The sequence below is a fragment of the Mercenaria mercenaria genome, chromosome 11 (genome assembly GCF_021730395.1).
Source record: "Mercenaria mercenaria strain notata chromosome 11, MADL_Memer_1, whole genome shotgun sequence".
Lineage (NCBI taxonomy): Eukaryota > Metazoa > Mollusca > Bivalvia > Venerida > Veneridae > Mercenaria > Mercenaria mercenaria.
In genome coordinates this window covers 28,421,759-28,443,259 of record NC_069371.1, presented here as the reverse complement: position 1 = coordinate 28,443,259, position 21,501 = coordinate 28,421,759, and the positions used below count along the sequence as shown (strand labels likewise).

The window sequence follows — 21,501 nt, the reverse complement described above, 5'->3', positions numbered from 1 at the left end:
GTACTGGGCACATATGACTTAAATGTGACCCATCGCCCAGGCACCCAACATCGAAATGCAGATGCCCTCTCCAGATCACCTTGCACAAAATGTACTAAGCAACAAAATGCAAGTGATAATGTGACCAATGAAATTAATGTAGACAATGAATCAGACGATACACATTTGCAGCAACATAATTGCGATTCAGACCCTTCTGCCCTCTTGCCCTCTTCTGACAATCCGGATTCACATGTTGCACGGGCAACAACACGAAGTCAGACTGATTCTTTTTCTGTTTTTAAACACACATCTTTTGTAATTCCAAACTGGTCTTCTAAAGAAATTAGAGATCAGCAGCTTGGTGATTCCTCTATTCATTTCATCATTAATGCACTAGAGATTTCAGACAACAGACCCACTTGGCAACAAGTTGCTGGTACAAACAATACTACTAAAGTACTGTGGCGTATGTGGGACCGGTTATCTCTACATGATGGTTGTCTGTTTCGCACCTGGTATGATGACAGTGATCATCACTATCGCCAACTGGTGGTACCTATACAGCGAAGAGCCGACGTGCTTCATTGCATGCATGATATTCCTTCGTCAGCCCACTTAGGCTTGGATAAGACACTAGAGAAAATCAGACAAACCTTTTACTGGCCTGGTATGAAGGGTGATGTTGAAAAGTTCTGCATGAAATGCCACATGTGCGCAGCACGTAAACCCTCTAAACCCCCTAAATCACCTAAGGGTCTGACGCAAGTACTTGAACCACAGGAAAAGTGTGCACTGGACATATTTGGTCCCCTTCCAAAGACTGACCGACAGAATGTCTATATTTTAGTTATATGTGACTGTTTCACACGTTGGACCGAGGCCATACCCTTGCCAAATCAGCTCTCCGAAACGATAGCGAAAGCATTTGTTAATGAATATGTCTGCAGATTTGGTGTACCCATGCAAATCCACACAGATCAAGGTACAAACTTTGTCTCTAATTTAATTGAAGCCATCTGTAAGCAGCTGCAAATACATCACACCCGATCTACGCCCTTCCACCCGCAAGCGAATGGAAATGTAGAGCGCTTCAATAGATCACTTAAAACTATGCTGAGCATGTATTGCAACACAAACCAGCGCGCATGGGACCAGTACTTACCACAGGTTATGATGGCCTATCGGTCTTCAGTTCACGCCAGCACAGGTCAAACTCCAAATAAAATGGTGTTTGGGAGAGAGAATGTCCTTCCTCTGCAAGCCTATATAGGTTTACCCCCACAAAGTAGTACAACTGACACACCAGAAACCTATGTAGAACACCTCCAACAGCAGCTAGAAAGTGTTCATGAAATTGCACGAAAAACCCTCCACACCAAAAGCCAGTATCGCAAGCGGCATTATGACCTGTATGCCAAGAAGCGAGCTTTCAACCCAGGAGATCCCGTATGGTTGCATGATACATCTAGACGCCATGGTGTTTGCAGTAAGTTTTCCGCACAATGGAAAGGTCCCTACATAGTTACGAAGAAAATAGATGACCTAGTATACCTAGTCAAACGTTCACAAAGTGTTCCAGCAAAAGCAATACATATAGACAGACTTACTTTGTACAAATGCTCACATATACCTGAATGGCTGATTTCTATTAGAAAGGCCTTGTCCAATGCACTTCAGTAATACTTCCCCAGGTTCACTACCCATAACAGTTCCAGTCATCAGTACCTATACTTATATGAGTTAACAAAGTCAACATTCAACAAGAAAATCTGCCCCCACCCACCACACACCTAGATAATTATTTTGTCATCACAATTATAATTCAAATAAACTCAACCGGCTGAGATGTGCATATAAAAACAAAAAAAAAAACTGCTGTCTGATTCAATTCAAAAATATTTCTTGTGTAGAAGTGATATCAGTGAGACAGTGGTCTCCATCAAAGCGTGCACGTATATATACTTTTTTTTTGAGCGCTCAACCTGAGTAATGAAGGAGGACTGATCACCCACCTGCGATTTGCTCAGTATTTGTGTTTAATTTTACATCCGGATATAGTATCCAACTTGATATAGATGTGAAGTCAACAAGAATATTTTTTTGTGAATTGTGAATCGACTGGTAGACACAGCAAGAGTTGCACTAAATCAGCCAATTAAGTTCCGAATATGTTAGGATAAGTCGATGTGATGTAATTTGCTGAATTGTGAAATTATTTAAGATGATATTTACTTGATAACTAAACTATAGTATATTGTAAATTCCAGTTGGTAAGTCATCGGGCAGTGCAACGTTCCCTTGTGACAAGTGTCCGTCAGTATTTAATAACCAGAGGGATCTTTCAAACCATAACATCAAGGCAAACCATACTTCTGCCAGAGTTGTCTGTGCATGGTGTGTGGAACAGAAGGTACGTGAATTTCGTCATCCGCAAGATCTTAAACGGCATGTACGGGATCACCACACGATCATATATCAGGATTTTCCTGAAAGAGCACTGTCCCTGGAGAACTGTTTCTTCTTTGCCAGGAATCCCGAGTCATTTATACAGACTTACCATAAGCAGCCAAATTACGACTCCGAAGAGGCCAAGTTTGCTCGTGAAGCCATCACCAGATGGGCAACTGGGCGTGTCCCTGGAATTACAGGCTGGCGAGAAGGCTGGCGGACAGCAAGGTCAAAGGCTGCCAACCCTCAGAAGGCAAACAAAAGACAGCATGGTCCAATGTTTACTCTTAAGCAAATTAACATGTCTAATCAAGATGCAGTGGTCATTTTTCTAAACACCAATAACGAAGTCATCAAGGCACAGATACACGATGCCGGTTTAAGGGATCCAGCCGTCACAACACCCCTCATCCACAAAATGATGTCGCTGGATCCCAGCTTCACTCCACCGACAGGTCCCTGGAGGTTTCATCCAGATTCAACTTCAGTCAAGTCAGAACTAGCAACTATCCTTGGGATTGACGTTAAATTTCTAACTTCTGTGTGGTTGAAGACTGATGTCCCAGCCAAAGTAGCAAAAACAACATCTCAACCAGTGACCTGCACCAGTGCGATAACTACAACACTAACAGCAACCTGTACCGATAGAACAACAACAACAACAACTTCTTCAGCAGTGACCAGCACCCTTGTAAACACAACAACAACAACAACAACATCTCAAACAGCGACCCGCACCAATACATCAACGACAGCAACAACAACAACTTCTTCAGCAGTGACCAGCACCAACGCAATACCAACAACTACTACAGCAACAACACTTCTCACAACAAACACCGTCATTACAGCACCAGTGTTAACAACGACAATCTTCTCGCCAAAACAAGCTGACTACGAAGATGATCTAGACTCACTTCACACACCGACACCTATCTCTTTTGGTACTGACAGTCCACAAAGCTCACCAGATCACCACTCAAATGTATCATCACCAAGGTACCTCATTGACTCACCTCCACCACTTTTTAACTCAGCACCAACACCATCATATGAGCCAACGACAACCATTGTGAATCAAGCAGCATCAGCACCAACACCATCATTCAGACCAACAACAACCACCCAGAATACAACAGCACCACCACCACCATACCAACCAACGACCATCATGAATCCAACAGCACCAACACATTTGTATGAACCAACAGCCACCACACAGAATCCAGCAGCAGCACCAATATATAGACCAACACCAATACACATCACTCCATCTGTATTAGCAAAAACACTTCTGATGAGCGGCAGTATGCCAATTCTACCACCCGGAAGAAGAGAATGGAGCGCTGTACCAGAAGGAAGCATTTCAATTACACCTACTCTCTTTTGGCCACCAAATGACTGGACCTCCTTCACACATGACCAGAAAGCTTTGGCAGTTGAATTTGCGGCAATGTCCCTGGAATACCAAAACAGCATTAACTTCAAACATCTGGACCGAACCACACTACTTTTTAAATACAATTACTTAGTCTTACCTGGAACCAAACTGCACCACACTGGACCAACAACAAAAATGCTAGAATACAACTATGAGGTCATCAAGAACATCGCTGTAGGAAAAGATACCAGCTCAACAGAAAATCAGATAGCAATAATCCGGTCATTCTCACCAACTCCACCTTCCACTCTTCTTCAAAGTATGAAACACATTCCACTAAGATTGACCATCGAGGGGCGACCACAAACATCATCCTGAAAATTCTGAAAGCCAGGACCACATCTTAACACATCTGAGGAATCTACACCCTGGAATACATAATACTGATTAATATATATATACATACATACATTGGTAATTTTTCATTAACGTAATGAACTGTAAACTATTTTCCGCGCAAGGACTGTGGATTATTTTTAAGTATTATAACTGGTGAACTTATTACCACATTAAGAACTCTGAACTGTTTGGAGTATTACAAACTGTGAAGGACCATGAACTATTCAAGTACTATGGACATTCTTTTTAGGTATAATAGTGAATTTATCACAAACTGTTTTAAGTATTACAGACCGTGAAGTGACCATGTACTATTTAAGTACTATGGACTGTGAAATAATCATGAACTTTTAAAATATTATACGCGAAGCATTCATGGACTTTCTTTAGTATAATGAACAATGAAGTGATCATTAACTTTTACGTATCGCAAACAGCGAAGTTATCACAAACTTTCAAAGTATTACATGTGAAATGTTCATGAACTATTTGCGCATTATGAACTATGAAGTGCTGATGAACTATTTAAATATGACGTATCTTTGAATGAGGAGCGTTAAGTAAAAGCATTATGAACAGTGAAGTTTTAAATATAATGCTATGAACTGTGAAGTATTAGAAGGTATTTCTGTATGAACTGTGAAAAGACTTAAAGATGCACCATTATGAACTATGAAGTGTAGAAGAAATGTACTTAGTTATGAACTGTGAAATGGTTCAGTTAAAATTTTGATAGAGAATCTAACGGAGATGTTTCATATTAAAACTGTACCAAAGATTATATTTGAATTATCAATAATGTGCATTATTTATCAACTGATTATTAACTGTGCATGTTCATAATCATATAATTGCTCATTGATGTTTATTGTATTGTGTCAACTTCAGGAGAAGTTCACATATTAAGGTGGGGAGAGTGTAATAGCTGGAAATCTGATAACCCAACTTTCGTGTATCCGGATATCATTCACTTTACGAACCAGTACTCACCATGTGTAGAATACAGATTTTAATCCAGTTTCCTTTAATGTATGTTTAGTACTGACATAACACTTTGATTTCATCAGAGAATCTTTGCTTGTTATAAATCACTTTTGTTAATATTTCGATTTGCAGCATTCCTGCATGATGTATTTACAAGTTGAATATGTCCGCCATTTTTGTTATGAATGTTTGCGCATGAATTTTGGTAATTTTGCAGGGAATGCTTAAATGACTGATTTATATTGCCATAGAATACTGTTTTGTTAACTTTGATTGTTTTAAAAGTAAATCTTATTCGGAAGCGAATATGTAATTAGCAAACTTCAGAAATATTCTGGAACGCTCCGTGTAACTATTTGTCTGCTTTGAACGCGCAATGCTGGAAAATGCTGGAACGCTATATTTTCGTCTCTAGTTTGGTTTATCGGAGACAATTATATCAGTTCCCCTTTTTAAATCAATTCTTTGTATCTGCCCTTACCTTTTAATCCCTTTACAGCAGCACAGTTTACGTTAATTCCATATTATTTAATGTTTACTGTGACTTGACCCGATAACACTGACAGCGCGCTTTTTGTGTCAAGGATTTTGATTGGTCCCCAGCATTCCAGAATCCCTTCCAGCATTGCGTCAGTTATAAAAGGACGCACGTTCCAGCAATCTGGGTCAGTTGCAACAATAACAATAACATTGATCTACTTTTAAAGTTCGATCTTCAACAAATTTCAAAAATGCAGTCAAGCTCTGAAGCTTTAGGTACAAGCGGTTTACCAAATTTCCTTTAATATACTATCGCTATATTCTAGAATCGTGAATTATATCGTAGATCTCTATAAAATATGGTTTTAGTAGAACTTTGATAAAAACTAAATGGCTGAAAGTAGTTCTTTGCAACTGGTCCATTGCTGTGTCTGCCTTTAATCTCCTACGTGTTTCTCATTTTTATTGTAAGAAGCATATTTTGTCGTTAATATATTGAATACGTTATCGTTAAATTAAATAACATATAAAACTCTGAACTTCATTACTGTTATCATTTAAAGTGTATTTATAGGATCAGTTCCTCCACCATAGCCCGATCCATATCTACAACAAACCATTTTATAGAAATGGTTTCTTCGTAATCCGTGCTCTTAGTCACAAACAACTTTCTCACCATTGGCTCAACTTTCGCACTCGGCTTTCTCCACCAAAACTGATCATCTGAAACAACGTAGACCTTCCACTCGACAAGACTGACACAGCAATGATGCGATTTACTCAGCGAATATGATAAGAGTGACTAAGAGTGCAGATTAAATATTCCTAGTCCATCCTGTATACATATTTGACAGAAACACAAAAGCATGGGTGCTTACAGAAGATATTAGGACACTATGAAATGAACATTGCTCGACAAATCGCCATTTCATGAGACTTGTTACTTTAAAAGCAATAAACAATTGAACAAATGTTTGCAAATATGACATCAATTGGTCCGGTAACATTATCCTTCTTCCGATAATTTCGAATTTGAAACCCAGCATATAGATACAGTGCGTCATGTGATAATACGACCGACTATTCTTTAAATTTTGTCGAATGTAAACTCTTTACATCGTGTGCAGAAGAGATGATGGAGGAGAGCCATTTTATCAACAACAATAAAAACAAATACAAGTTACTGGGTTTCCAAAAAAGGACTGCAATAAAACACAAAATAAGCTAACCTTACATCAAAAAAAGGAGAGAAAATATCTAAGCATCAAGTAATTACAGCAAGCTCAGGAAAAAAGGAGTGATTGATTATTTATAATTATTTTCGGTAATTTATTTCTTTTGCTTCATTTTTAATTTCATTTCCTCGTGCAGAATTTCGCGGCATTTAGTCATTCGAGGTTTGCTATTTGACGGAGAAACAAGTCTTCTGTTCAGTTAATTGACGGTACGTGCGAAAATGAAAAATCACCCATGCGGTCATGCGAGGACAACGATTTATCTAACGCAGAACAGGTTTCTCTTTTCAACAATACTTTGGAGAAAAGTTTAGACAGGCAACGAGGGATTATTAGTCCCCTACTGGTTGAAAACCAGTTTCGGGTACTATAGGAATGCGCTTTTCCGTCATTCTGTCATTCCATCCGTCCGTCCGCTCGCAATTTCTTGTCCGGTCCATAACTCTGTCATCCATGAAGGGATTTTAATATTACTTAGCACAAATGTTCTCCATGATGAGACGACGTGTCATGCATAACACCCAGAACCCTACCTCAAAGGTCAAGGTCACAATTAGAGGTCAAATGTCAACAGGGCTTTTCTCCTGTCCGGTCCATAACTCTCCCTTACATGAAGGGATTTTAATATTACTTGGCGCAAATGTACCTCATAATAAGACAATGTGTCATGCCCAACTTTCAGACCCCTAGCTCAGAGGTCAAGGTCACACTTAGCAGTCAAATCTTAGCAGGGCATGAACAGGGTCTGCTTCGTGTCCGGTCCATAACTCTGTAATTAATTCAGGGGGTTTAATATAACTTGGCACAAATGTTCCCAATGAGGAGACGACGTGTCATGCGCAAGACCCAGACCCCTAGGTCAAAGATCAAGGTCACAATTGGAGGTCAAATGTCAACAGGGCTTTTTTCCTGTCCGGTCCATAACTCTGCCATCCATGAAGGGATTTTAATATTACTTGGCACAAATGTTCCCCATGATGAGACAACGTGTCGTGCACAACATCCAGAACGCTGGCTTAAAGGTAAAGGTCAAACTTTGAGATCAAAGGTCAATAGGTTTTTTTTTCCTGTCCAGTCTATAACTTTGTTATGCAAGGCAGGATTTAAATATTAGTTGGCACAAATATTTCCCTGGATGGGACAACATGTCATGTGCAAAACCTGGGCCCTAAGTCTAAGGTCAAGGTCACACTTAGAGGCCAAAGGTCAGATACAAAAATGACTTTGTCGGGAGCATTTCTTCTTCTGGCATGGAGGGACTTTGATGTAACTTGGCACAAATATTCACCACTATGAGACGGATTGTCGCAAGGACCAGGTCTCTAGGTTTAAAGTCAATGTCATACTTAGAGGTCAAAGGTTAAATTTAAGAATGACTTTGTCCAGAGCATTTCTTCTCCATGCATGGAGGGATTTTGATGTAACTTGGCACAAATGTTCACTGCCATGAGGCATCCTTGTTTTAAGCATTGCCTTCCTTTGTTATTACTACAGATAGATTATATTGTTACTTTTTTATTACTGGCCGTGGGGAAAAATCAAAACCACTGTGGTACAACATGCATGTTCCATTGAATTTTTAGGTGTATTTTGACCTATTTCTATCTGGTAAAGAGTTTTATGTGGACTTATAGATTTTTTTCTAATAGATTTTTTTATTTAAATTTTGTTTTTATTAATTTCCCTTTGTTGTTACTATAGATAACTTATATGATAACTTTTTCGTAATTGGCCAAAATAAAACCATATGAAAGCAACTATAGGTTTTTATGCATACAAATTTTAATCCAAGTGTTTTGTTATAACATATTGTATATATAATACAATATTGTTAACATATCATTGACATATATCAATTCATTATGTTATACTGCAGTAGAAACAATAAGGTACCTTCCAGTAGGGGACTTTGTATTGCATGGCAATACTTCTTTCACTTGTTTTGGATGAAATAGAAACGAGAATTGGGTCATCTAAGAAGATACAGAGGAACTCCCGACTTTCAGTTCAAAAGCGAAGGTTTGAAAATTCAATTTGACTTTAACGTAGATAGAATCAGCAGATTACAGAAAATAGATTCGTTTTGCATAAACTCAATCGGTCAATCAAAGACATTGTTTACGAAGAAATTTGTCAGAAACGTAATAAGCTCCTGAAGGTAGCAGACAAACACGGATGGGATACTGTTGAAGAGTATTCTGCTAGTCCTCTTGCTGACGACGATGAAGATCCTACTAAATTACGAGGGGCCATTGCACGAGCAACACGTGCACGTAGATTCAAACCCTACAATGAAAATGAGAAACTGCGACAGTTTTTTCTTCAGCAGTCTAACCAGCAACAGTCCTTTCGACAACAGCCATTTCGCTGGCCTACGACAGGAAATGAAACAACTATGTCAGGGCGTTATCCCGGAAGTACGAAACAGCTGCAGCGTGTCCCGAACGGATCCTGTTTGGTCTGCCATCTCAGCGGACATTATGCCAAAGATTGCCCATACGTCCAGAGAAGTAGCGTCGCACCCACTCTCACCAGGTTCAACGGCCGTGTCGGACCAGCCGGTACAAACGAGAAGGAAGAAACAAAGCAGTGAATCAGTTGAGTATTTTGGTACTGTTTCTTATGATCACCCCAATTTTTGTTCAGTTAAGAGTCCTACTTATGTTAAAGGTAGTATCCGGAGCAAGTCAGATTTTGGACAAAAGAACTGAAAGTTAATAGTTTCATTGAAGATGCTATAAAACATGGTTAACAGATACCTTTTGAGGAAGAACCTTCTCGTGTCTTCCTTAAAAACGTACTAAATTTGTTAAAGAGGCTATTTCAGAGCTTTTAATGAAAGGTTGTATAAAAGAATGTGAAAACGTCCCTCTTTGTGTGAATCCGTTGACACTGTCGATTTACTCATCTTGATTTTAAATCTAAGACATGTAAATCAATTTGTCCACGAATTTAAAATCAAGTTTGAAGGGTGCAAAGAGGCCTTAAATTTCTGTAAAAAGGGGAATCTTGTGTTCAAATTTGACTTGCGTTCAGGTTATCATCATGTTAGTATTAACGAAAACTTTCATGGGTAGAAAATGGAATAGGCAAATACTTTTTCACTGTCCTACCATTTGGGCTAAGTTCAGGGCCATTTATTTTCACAAAATTGCTGAGGCCGCTTGTTAAATACTGGAGATCTTTAGCTATACAAATTATACTGTATTTAGATGACGGGTGGGGTACCGAATCTCCCTTAATTGTAAGTCTATAAGCGACAGAGTACACAGTGATTTGTGTAAAGCTGGATTACTTGTGAATAATGAGAAAAGTATTTGGTTAGGTTTTTATATAGAACAAGAGTATGTTCGAAGCCTCTGGTTAAGTGGCCAGGGAAGGGCAATCCTTCATTGTCAGGTGTACAATTGTTTTTGTTTTTTTATATAAAGTACAGGAGTATATTCAAAGCCTCTGGTCCAGTGACCAGGGAAGGGCAATCCTGGATTGTCAGGTTGAATTGATTTTTAGATCGACTTTTCGAAGAAAACGTAAAGCTACGGCACTCGCCTCGGCGTCGGCGTCGGCCTTCGTCGGTGGTTGAAGTTTTTGATAAGTCAAAATATCTCTGTTACTATCAAAACTTAAAATAGTTATTTACCATCAAAAGCTTCACCAGTACAACAATCCCCATAACTCTGATTTGAATTTTTACAGAGATATGTCCCATTTTTAACTTAGATTTATTTATTTATTATTATTACTATTATTATTATTATTTGGTTAAGGTTTTTGATAAAGACAAATATCTCTGTTACTGTCAGAGCTTTGATTTGAAACTTTAAATAATTCTATTACTATCATTTAGTCTAATCCAGGAACAACCATCTCCATAACTCTGATTTGAATTTAGGGGGCCTCCGTGGCCGAGTGGTTAGAGTCGCTGACTTCAAATCACTTGCCCCTCACCGCTGTGGGTTCGAATCCCCGCCGGGGACATAGAACCTTTCATGGCTTGGTTCTACCCAGGTGCCCGCTCGGGCCTGAAATAATGTCCGAAGGGGCACCTGGGGTCTTCCTCCACCATCAAAGCTGGAAAGTCGCCATATGACCTACATTGTGTCGGTGTGACTTAAAATCCAACAAATAAATAAATAATAACTGATTTGAATTTTGACAGAGGTATGTCCCTTTTAACTTAGAAATGTTTGCTTAAAGTTTTTATAAAGGTTTTACAGGTAAATCTCTAATTCAGAGTCAAGCACTGAAGAAAGTCGAGCGTGCTGTCTTACGGACATCTCTTGTTTTTGTTTTGTTTTTTGTGAAAGTACATGAGCATATAATTTGAAGTTCTTGGTTCATTTATCAAGGCAGGATAATTGAGAATTTTCAGGTTAAAGACCTGCTCCAGTCCTACCTTTTAAACTTAAATTGTCACTGAAAAAGCATGAAAATCCTGCCTATGAAGAGTGACGTCTGTCAAAATATAGTCTATTTTATAAAAAAAATTCTAGGCCTATAAAAATACCTGTGGTTTCGCGTGCTAAAGTGTGGCGCGTGGCCGTTAACTGTTACCTATTGTAATCATGGGTTGCATAAAACAAAACAGAATTTAAACAGCCGCGGAGCAGGGCTTCAATATCTGAAATCGATTATGAGTAGAATTCAAGCTAACAGTACCCGGTATTACACGAGTTAGTACTTTTGATAACATACCGAAACTTAATCATAGAATGCCTATAATTAAGGCAATCAATATCATATTTTGCAAGAAAATAAAGGCAATAACTTTCTATTTTAATATTTCTAATATGATAACAGTTGTGGAGATTGTGCATAATGTCAAGGTGGCACAGAACAAGAGGTCCGTTTTCAGTTTACGTCATGTATGAGATATATTTGATTATATATTTGTTTTTCTTTTGTATTGATTTATATTCATTTTGATTCTTTTTCACTGCGGTTTCCTTGTAATGGAGTCTGAAAGGAAATAAGGGATTTTACATTTGATCAAGACTTGAGTACCGCCGCTACCAAAATACCGGACATAGTTTGTTCCTCAAATTCCAAGAACACAAATACACGAGAAGTTTGCAAGATGGTGTAAGTCACATTCTCTTGATTACTTACCAGCAAGGGAATCAACACTGTGCGTTTTCTTTAGTGATTTATTATCTAAAGAAGTTTCTACAAGTGTTTCAGATTCTTACTTTTGTGGTATCAAATGGAAACATGAATTCTATCTATTTGAAAATCCGTGTGATAAGAAACCTGCGAAGCTTACTTATGAAGGCTGCCGTAAGAAACTTGCGAAACCACCAACAAAAAAAACAGCCTATGAACACTAACATTTTGCGACGAATTGTGAACTTTTATCAAAATAACGATGTTCAAATGAATTTGAAAAATATGAGACTGTCTTATTTGTATTCTTGGATTTTTAGGATTTCTTAGATATCATGAACTTTCTTCAATTCAAATGTCAGATATTGCTTTTCGTGATACATAATTATGTTTCTATTGCAATCAGGAAAAGTAAGACTGATCAGTTGAAGCATGGTTCAGTAGTCAAAATTGCTAAAACAGGAACGCAACTGTGTCCGGTATTATGGTTAGATTATTAAAGCGGCCGATCTCACTTTTTCCTCTAATGAGTGTCTGTTTACGAAAGTGCGTTTTCTTAAGCAAAAGGGTATTTATGTTCTTTGTGATCCTAGTTCATCCTTGTCGTATACACGCGCACGGGAAATATTAGCTGAAGCTTTGCACGCTATTGGAGAAAATAGTTCCAATTTTGGATTGCATAGTTTACGTAGTGGTGGTGCATCAGCAGCAGCTAACAGTAGTAGTTCATTAGATGCAAGATTAACAAATAAACACGGCAGATGGAAGTCGTCTTCCTATAATCTAGAAAATTAACTCCTAGTTTCAAAAAGTTTAGGAATGTGATACTACTTTTTTCATCTTTGTTTAATTCGAAAGTAGCAAACCGCGTTCTAACTCGATATAGTCTTTGCTGGTTTTCAAGTTTAGCACATAATTGTTTTATTTTCGGACGGACGAAGTGAGGGAGAAAATAATCAAAATTATTTTCGGTAACTGATATCTTTAGCTTCATTTAATTTCATTTCCTCGTGTAGAATTTCGCGGCATTTAGTCATTCGAGGTTTGACGGAGAAACAAGTCTTTTGTTCAGTTAATTTTCAAGGCAGGTAAAAGTGCGATCGTTGGTATAAAAATGTTATGTTAACCTTTCTGATAAATGATATATTATGATAAACGAATGTCTGTCCTTGTTGATAACGCATATTGTGTTGAACATTATATGATTATGTTGTGCGTAACTATATATGTAACATGATGAGATGGAAATTGAACTGTGCGATAACGTTGTGAACATTTAAAGGGAATTCCTGTAGTTTTTTATGCGCATCTTTCTGCGCAGCCGACACTTTCTATGGAAAACTGAAGTGAAGTCAACATTTGTTGAAACATGTGACAGACAATCTTAAATATGAGGAATCTTGAATGAAATAACATTTTTGATAAGTTTTTATCAGTAATCAAATGTTGATACTGGTTTATGTTATACTGACAAGCATCATGCCTGACAGGTATCTTGCCATTTTTGTGGTTGATTTTACACTTCGCATTTTAGTACAAAGACAATGTTGTTCATATATTGTAAGACAATTGACTTAGTACTGATCACACAATATCACCTTTCAGATTATTTAGTATTCAATTATAAAAAGAATTAAGAATTTATTTTTAAACTTTTTTTAACATCTAGCAGACATACATGTAATCAATTTGGCAAGGTTCATGCCATTTTCCGTCCGAAGAGGTGTTGTATTCTAGAGGTCTTCACAAAAAAATTAGCTTGGTGACCCATACATTTTTAGCCATTTTTGTGCTCACAATACTATTATCTATACACAAGAAAACAGGAAAAAAATCTATGAAAGAGTTTTTTTTCAAAATCTAAAAAAATATTCTTCACTGTGGGTATTTTTCATTGAAAAAAGTTCACAAAAGTGAATAGAAAAAATATTTTTTTTTAATTTGTACCCATTATTGTAAGGATATTGAAGATATAGTATTACAAATATGTCTTTGATATCAAATAAGTATATAATAAAATTTGTAAAAAAAATAAACCTTATTGTGTTGTCTTGATGTATATTTGTTATATGGAAACGACATTGATTTACTACTACGCTTTTTTAATCAGTTAAATTTGATTTGATGTAAATAGTATTGTGTTTATGCTGTTATAATATGAATAAACATATTAAAAGTAGCAAACCGCCTTCTAACTCCATTAAGTCTTTGTTGTTTTTCAAGTTTAGCACATGACTGTTTTATTTTCGGACGAACGAAGTGAGGGAGAAAATAATGGCATTATCAAATGACATGCTAGAAGACAATATTTTTTAGTTTTTAGATGAAACTTCCGGAAAACACCGAAAATGGCCGTAACACATTATATTTGAAATATAAACAAAACTCAAACCTTTCCGATGAAGTGAAACAGATGGTGACATACCATTTCGACAAAATAGATTTTATAATAAAAGTAATTTCAGTATAGTCATACTGCTTTTGCCGACAATGGAAAGTTAATCGAAACCGAGAATCATTAAAGATTTCCAACATGTAGTCTAATCCTGTAAACGTTTTAGACTACTTCACCGATTCACAGGAAAGTGGTCAAAGCCTGATGTAGACTGATAAATTTCTGAAATAAAACAAAACAAAAAAGATTGGACAAATACCTGGAAAACACTGGAATAGGCCATGAGATAATATTAACAACTTAAGTTTCATCTTTTAATGAAATATCTCACCTTGATAATGATCCATCAACAACGTTTGCCCCCTCAAGGCTTTTAAGGATAGCAACTATCTCGCGGTTGGTTTTCAATGGAAATTCCTGTCCAGCAAGGTTAATGTAATATTTCCATTGCTTATACGCCCAAAGCGTTTTCATGCATGCGAGTTCTGCCTCCAGAAGTGTAAAATCTCCCCATTTTACATCAACTGATTGGCCCGCAATAAACACATTGTGTAAACAATCTGCAATTTTTTCGACGGCCTTCCTCTCAGATTTATCCACTTTCGAATCTATATGTATGCAATAGAAATTGTGAGGTCTATATATTGAACGCAAGAGTCGCTCAACTTGTTCAATGTCTTTGTAGACCAGTATTGAAAATGCAACTGGAAATTCAAATTCTGTCTTAGAGAGAGGGTGTTCAATATAGCCCCTGGAATCACGAAACAAATCGCATTTATTTGTAATGTTCAAGTAAAAGTCTGGTGTAAGTTTTGATTTCACAGATACAGATTTTGTCATGATATTCTGTGCGTTTGATATTTCATGTTTATCATTGTAAATTATTATTTTTGTGCAGTTTATACCAGCAGAGTTTTTAATTGGTCGATAATTTGCCATGAACACCTGTTTCCGATATACTGCGTCTTCTTTCAGCTTGAACTCCTTTTCGTTAGTTAACTTAAATGTTTTTCGTGTTGCAATAGGATGTTTTTCTATATTCTCAAGAGGATAATTGAGCTGTTGATTTATGTTTGTAGTTTTTGATACAAAATAATATAAAAAAGAGACAACCATTGTTAAAGTTGTCAGCCCAATGTATATATTATGGTAGCGATCCATCAGTTCTATTCACGAATACTTGGTAAATACATTGATTAAGTCTTCCGTAAGTTTACTTTCAAAAAGACTGTCTCTAATCCATTTCAAATAGTCTCAGTTTCTTTAAATTATACTTAAATATGAGACAAGTCTTGTTACGTATATAACCTTCATATGTAGTCATAAACGCAGAAGTCCAGCGTCTTATGTAAGTTCTACATTCCCCGTAGAATCTTGGTTAAAATTAGCTGCGTTGACAAATAACTGAAATGCGAGTACGTTACAAACCTATCACAGAAATAGACATGGTATATACATGTACTGAATGTATTTATATGCTGATAGCTTCACGCTATGAAAATGAAGATCACATCCTTTCATCTTTGTATCAAGGTGCCGTCCTCTAATCAGTCATTGTTCTACACGCCCAGTAATCTGTTGCATACACTATCCACTAAGGGCTTGTCTAGCTAAGTTTCCGGTAATCTGGTGATCTATATCATTAAAAAAGTCAAAGGAAAAATCTTTAACATAAATTGACTCCGTGGGCATAAATAAGATATTTGATACGGAGACAACACATCAAACATCTAAAGTTGAATTTAATAAATTGTTTCTCATTTATTGCTATAATTACTTTTTAATATAATTAACGTTTTACCACCATATAGATACAGTCGAGACTGTTTTAAGAGACCGACTTTGGGAAGCAGCAAAAAAGGTCACATATGACAGGGAGTCTCTTAAAACAGTCTCACTTAACTGGATGACGTTGGTTTCATATATTTTTCCAGTTAAAGTACATGTATATCGGATACTTATATATAGACCTCTTTTAAGGTATGCGTGAAAAATGATTAAATTCTATTTCTTTAATTGCATATTGATAAAATATAAATTTCAAATAATTTGCATCATTCGTATGATGTTGATAAAACAAATATAAGCTCATGATCAGGCGAGAAAATAAAGGGGAGCAGTAAAATATAAATGTTCCATTAGAACTATTTTACACACTGAGGTTTATGATATTTATATTTTTGTGTATTAATGGTTCATTGACATTTATCCGTTTATTGACTGCATCTTTAATCCGTGTTTTCTTCGTCGTTTCCTGTTAAATACCGCCATCTTTTTGTTTCGTCAGGAACATTGTTAATTTATGCACCGACTCCGAATTCTTCACCGCCTTTATACGCTGGTTTTCCCCAATCGAGCAATTCAAGTGCATTAACACGCTGTTCTAATGTCAAAACAGTTCTTTTTTAAGTTTTTCATCCGCCATTGTTTGTAAACAAGTAAGTTCTCGTCACAAACAACTTCACGCAAGATAACGAACGGTAACTCTGTCGTGTAAAATCTTGCGAGGGAGCGTCTCAAAGTCGCTGAAAACGGTCTGATAATCGATTCGGGAGCCTGATTTCACAGTCGCTTGTCGCGTAAGGCAGGGGGTTGCTTAATTAAGACTCTTTTAATAGTAAATTGCGTCCGGAGCATAAAAAAGGGTCGCATATGACAGGGAGTCGCTAAATTCAGGGGGTCGTTAAGGCAGTCTCGACTGTATTAAGAGAAATCGCACATTTTCCTGTCGACGAATAATATGCGTTTTTATATAGAGAGAGCGCTTTAATTTGTCAATTTGTGTATACACAACAACAACAACAATAGTTTATTTAAGTCTCACTTTTGTACAAACATTACATGATAAAATATATTTTATAATATAAATACATGTACAAAACCACTATATAAAAGTTATGAGAGACTAAAATCCTAAGACAATGAATCACTAGAAATGTAGAATATTAAGATATACACGTACAGTTCTAAAAGAGCTAAATAGCACCTTAATGTACAATGCCGATAAGAACGTTTTTATTAATAGAATGGTACACGTGTTAACTGCCTTATAGTAGTACATACATGTATTCATATAATACATCTTTAAAAGTTCATATAAAAGAATTTTATAAAAATTTTGTACAAGTTAAGTAACATTATATAGCTTATTTCGTCTTTCACATAATATTTCAAAGGAGGTTCTGGCAGTGTATTAACAATAGTTTCGTTTGATAGCAAATAGATTAATTTTTCAGAGTCAGTATACATTGAGAAAGACATATTGTATTTTGTAACATTTTCAAAAAGTTCTTGTCTAAGAGATTCATAAACAGGACAATGAATTAAAACATGTGCCTCATCTTCTACTTCAGTCTGACAATTATAACATGTTCTTTGTTCAATTGGTAAAGTTTGATATCGCCCGGTTTCAGTTTTAAGTAGGGCAACGCCACACCTAAATTTTGCTAGAGCACTTCTGTGGTGTCTCTGTAAAATTTCTGACGTAACGTACGCTTCAGTTTTGTACTCAGTCTTAAATCGTTTAATTATATTGTCCAAGTTTATTGCCACTGTTACGGTCACTGACTCTAGTCTCTTGGTTAATACATGATTGTCACTTTTCCTTGAATTTAGTAAATAAGCAAGTTTGCAATGAGTGAACAGTATCATATCTTTCACTTTTACTATAAACATTACCTATTACAAGAACACGATTTAACGACTTTTGTACTATGTTTTCTATATTAAAGCACCAGTTTTTTGTTTGTTTCCTTAGTCTATATGACCACTTAAACACGTTGCTGTTAATTCTGGAATTGTCCATACAGTTTAACCGGAACCAATGCCCAAGCACAGACCTCCATTGTATATTTGTGTTTAAATTTTACATTGTTAATAAGGTGACTTATAGCCCAGTGTGGCCGGGTATTCTCTAATTCATTGTATATATATATATATATATATATATATATATATATATATATATATATATATATATTCAACATTATGTACTTAAGTCACTATAGTAAAAAATTATCTTATCTTATTTTAATAAAACAATTTCTTCTTACTTACTGTAATTTTGCAAAAGAAATGGACAGGAATTCAATCATTCACAATAAAACTAACTGTTACAAAATGCTACCCACAGTTCACACACTTTAGGATCGATAAAACATGTCAAATGTGTGTTGTTATTAATTGCTTTATCATTTTTACTCATCTAAAAAAAAATCATATAGCCTTGAAGAACAATGTAGCTTTTGTGAAAAGATAACATATGCTCTTCCTTATAACAGGAAGGTCTAATACGTATCAGTTGTTCCAGCTTATAAGGTCAACATGCGAAATAGGCCTTCATATTTTCAATGTAGTAAAACAAATTGGAACACAGTACATATACTGTACATGTATTGTTTTAATTTCTTGTACCACGTTAGCTTTAAATTATTATTTTATGCTAACTAATGAAATACTGCATTCTATCAGTGAAATAGATTCCATATCAGTCACTGGCTATCAATCACTGGTTACCAGTCACTGGTTATCACTCACAGTACCATTTCTTTGCCACCGGATAAACATAAAATAAAAAGAGAATTGTTTGTTTTGAGTGGATATGGTATATATCTCATCTCCTCTATATATTTATCTTAGATAAAGTTGTGAATATTCCAAACAAATCTTTTAAATTACTTCAGCATACATGAAATGTAAGGCTGAAATATGAAAACATTAAAAAAAATACTTACATATTGTCTGACCCATGTTATTTAGTTTTTCTTGCTTTTTTCCTTATATCAAAGTACAAAAGTATGTTATACATGACCTATGTCTCAATTTTTTGAAATACATAATTGTACATATGTAAACAGATAATGAAGTACACTTAGTTAAATGCTATCCTTTGGAAAATTAGACACAATTGAGTCAAACCTTAAAACATTCACAGAATCATATGAAAGTAAAGTATTTTCATTGTAAATGCCAGTTTTTCTTGTTTTTATATAATGTGCGATATGGTACAAATAACATTATATCTAAATTTCAGCTTGAATAGAGGATCCGAATTTATTTTATTACACTTGAAACATATACCGCTGTCATACAGTATGCAAATATTTAACAACCTTTTCTTGCATTGACAAAAGTTCTTCCTTCAATAATACAGTTATTACTGGGGATTAAATATCTATCAATGTCTTGATTGGTAGGACTATCTGCAAGAGCAAGTACAAGGAAATTAAATTAAATGTAGCGGTTCTCGTATCGGATGGACTCGGTAGCTCAGTTAGTAGACCGTTGGTACGGTAAGCCGAAGGTCCGAGGTTCAAGGCTGCACATGTTTCCTTAGATTGTTACATTTGGAGGTTCTACTGAGATGTTCACTCTTGAAGCCCATGCGGGTCGAAGCAGTTTGACTGGGGTGTGCATCTGAATTCGGTTAACAGTCTGTGGCAGACATTGGCCAGGAGTGCAAATGTCTCGCAATAAGAGGGAAGGTGTGTAGCGGTTCTCGTATCGGGTGGCCTCGGTAGCTCAATTGGTAGAGCGTTGGCACGGTAAGCCGGAGGTCCGAGGTACGAGTCCCTGTCAGTTTATTTATGTATTTGGGTTTTACGGGGCACCAACACAAGTTATATGGCGCCAAACAGGACTACAAATTTTGGTTTCACATCTCATTTACATCGAAATAAAAACATGAGGTATGTTATAAAAATTTGCATACCTGCTGGAATCACAGAGTTACAGCAAAACCAAGTGTTAAGACCCTATTAGCCGCCTTTTACGATCATGCAAGGGTAAAGCAGTGGTTCCATTCTTTTCATACACAGATCGTCCTAGAACCACATGGGGCTGGGATGCATATTTCTCTTGAGACTACTATATAAATTAGAAATTTCAGAAAATCTTAAAAATGCATGCTTCAAAATGATCAGATCAAGACTTAAGTATTATATTTGATTATAAATGTTATTAAGAAGCAATCAGTGTTTTTTGTTGTTGTTTTTTTTTTGTTTTGCTTTTTTAATTGTTCCTCTAAGTTAATTTTTCAGGTACTATCTCTATAAATATTTGTAAACATTTCATTTCATGTTAGGACATAATTGTGATTGCTTCGGGCAGAACTTGTAAATTATTCAAATGACATCCCATTTATTTACCCCCTCTTGTACCTCTGTATTTTAAAATACCTAACAATTCTATTGTACTTAAAAGGGTAACATATGGCTGAGATTTTCTCAATATCAAGAAGTTCGCGTCTATTGTATAAAAGCTACACGCGATAAACAATAAACATTTATAGATATACAATCTTCACATCTTCCAGAAATCATTTTTTTCAGACTGTATGACAGTCCATTTTATACTTCTTAGGTGCAAAGTTTATCTATATGAACTGATCCTTTCTTTACAATTATAATATTTAATTTCTGGTTAGACTGAAGTACAAATTAGGATGTCCTGTTTGTTCAAGTCTTAAGTGAATTGCATGAAATTATTCTCGGTACGAAATCTAATTTTGTTAATTTATAAGAAGATAGGACCTAACTTACCCCAAGCCCTAAAAGACTTTACACAAGGGAAACCATCTGTTTATATAGTGAAATTGTTGAGTGAACACCGTTTGATAATCCTAAGTAAAAGGCTGATCACTACCAAATAGAATGTAAGCCTCCGCAGGTCTATCACAAGTAGTCCAAATATAAATAGTACTAATCTTTTTTCCTTTCCTAGTGCATTTTCTCGGCAGCAACGTGCTTACTTTTACCCTACCGCATTTCAGTATGTATCACTTTGCATTCTAATGAAATCGGCATGTTCCTATTGCCTGCTAGATAAAAATGGCGGCGTAAGAATTTAATGTCACGAAAAGAGAAATTGAAAGAAGCGGAAAGTAGTAAAATCAGCGGGTTGTATTTAACGAACTGTAGTTTTCTTATATAAAAGTTAACACCCCCTTTTCTTTTTGTTTTTCTAAAGAAGCGATCTAGTTCTTTATGGGAATATAAGTCTCTGAAAATCTGATATACTAGAAAATGTCGAAACACCGTTATGAAGTGAGTGGATTTTATATGAAATAAAGAACAGCTGGATTTAGTGGTGTTCAG

General features: G+C 36.1%; 1 protein-coding gene across 2 annotated transcripts in view; it reads right to left on the bottom strand.

Moving 5' to 3' along the window:
- The window catches only part of LOC123532558 (beta-1,3-galactosyl-O-glycosyl-glycoprotein beta-1,6-N-acetylglucosaminyltransferase-like), a 32,172-nt gene extending 10,921 nt beyond the window's left edge, over window positions 1-21,251 (bottom strand). The window contains exons 1-2 of one of the 2 annotated variants that reach the window (XM_053517037.1): window positions 20,947-21,251; window positions 14,739-16,041 (exon numbers count right to left, since the gene is read on the bottom strand). In XM_053517037.1, coding sequence (XP_053373012.1) covers window positions 14,739-15,568 — 830 coding nt within the window. In that variant the 5' untranslated portion in view covers window positions 15,569-16,041; window positions 20,947-21,251. Of the gene's footprint in view, window positions 1-14,738; window positions 16,042-19,140; window positions 19,543-20,946 lie in introns of those variants that run through there. The other variant, XM_045314013.2, reaches the window with a different exon arrangement.
- Window positions 21,252-21,501: the final 250 nt, after the last annotated feature.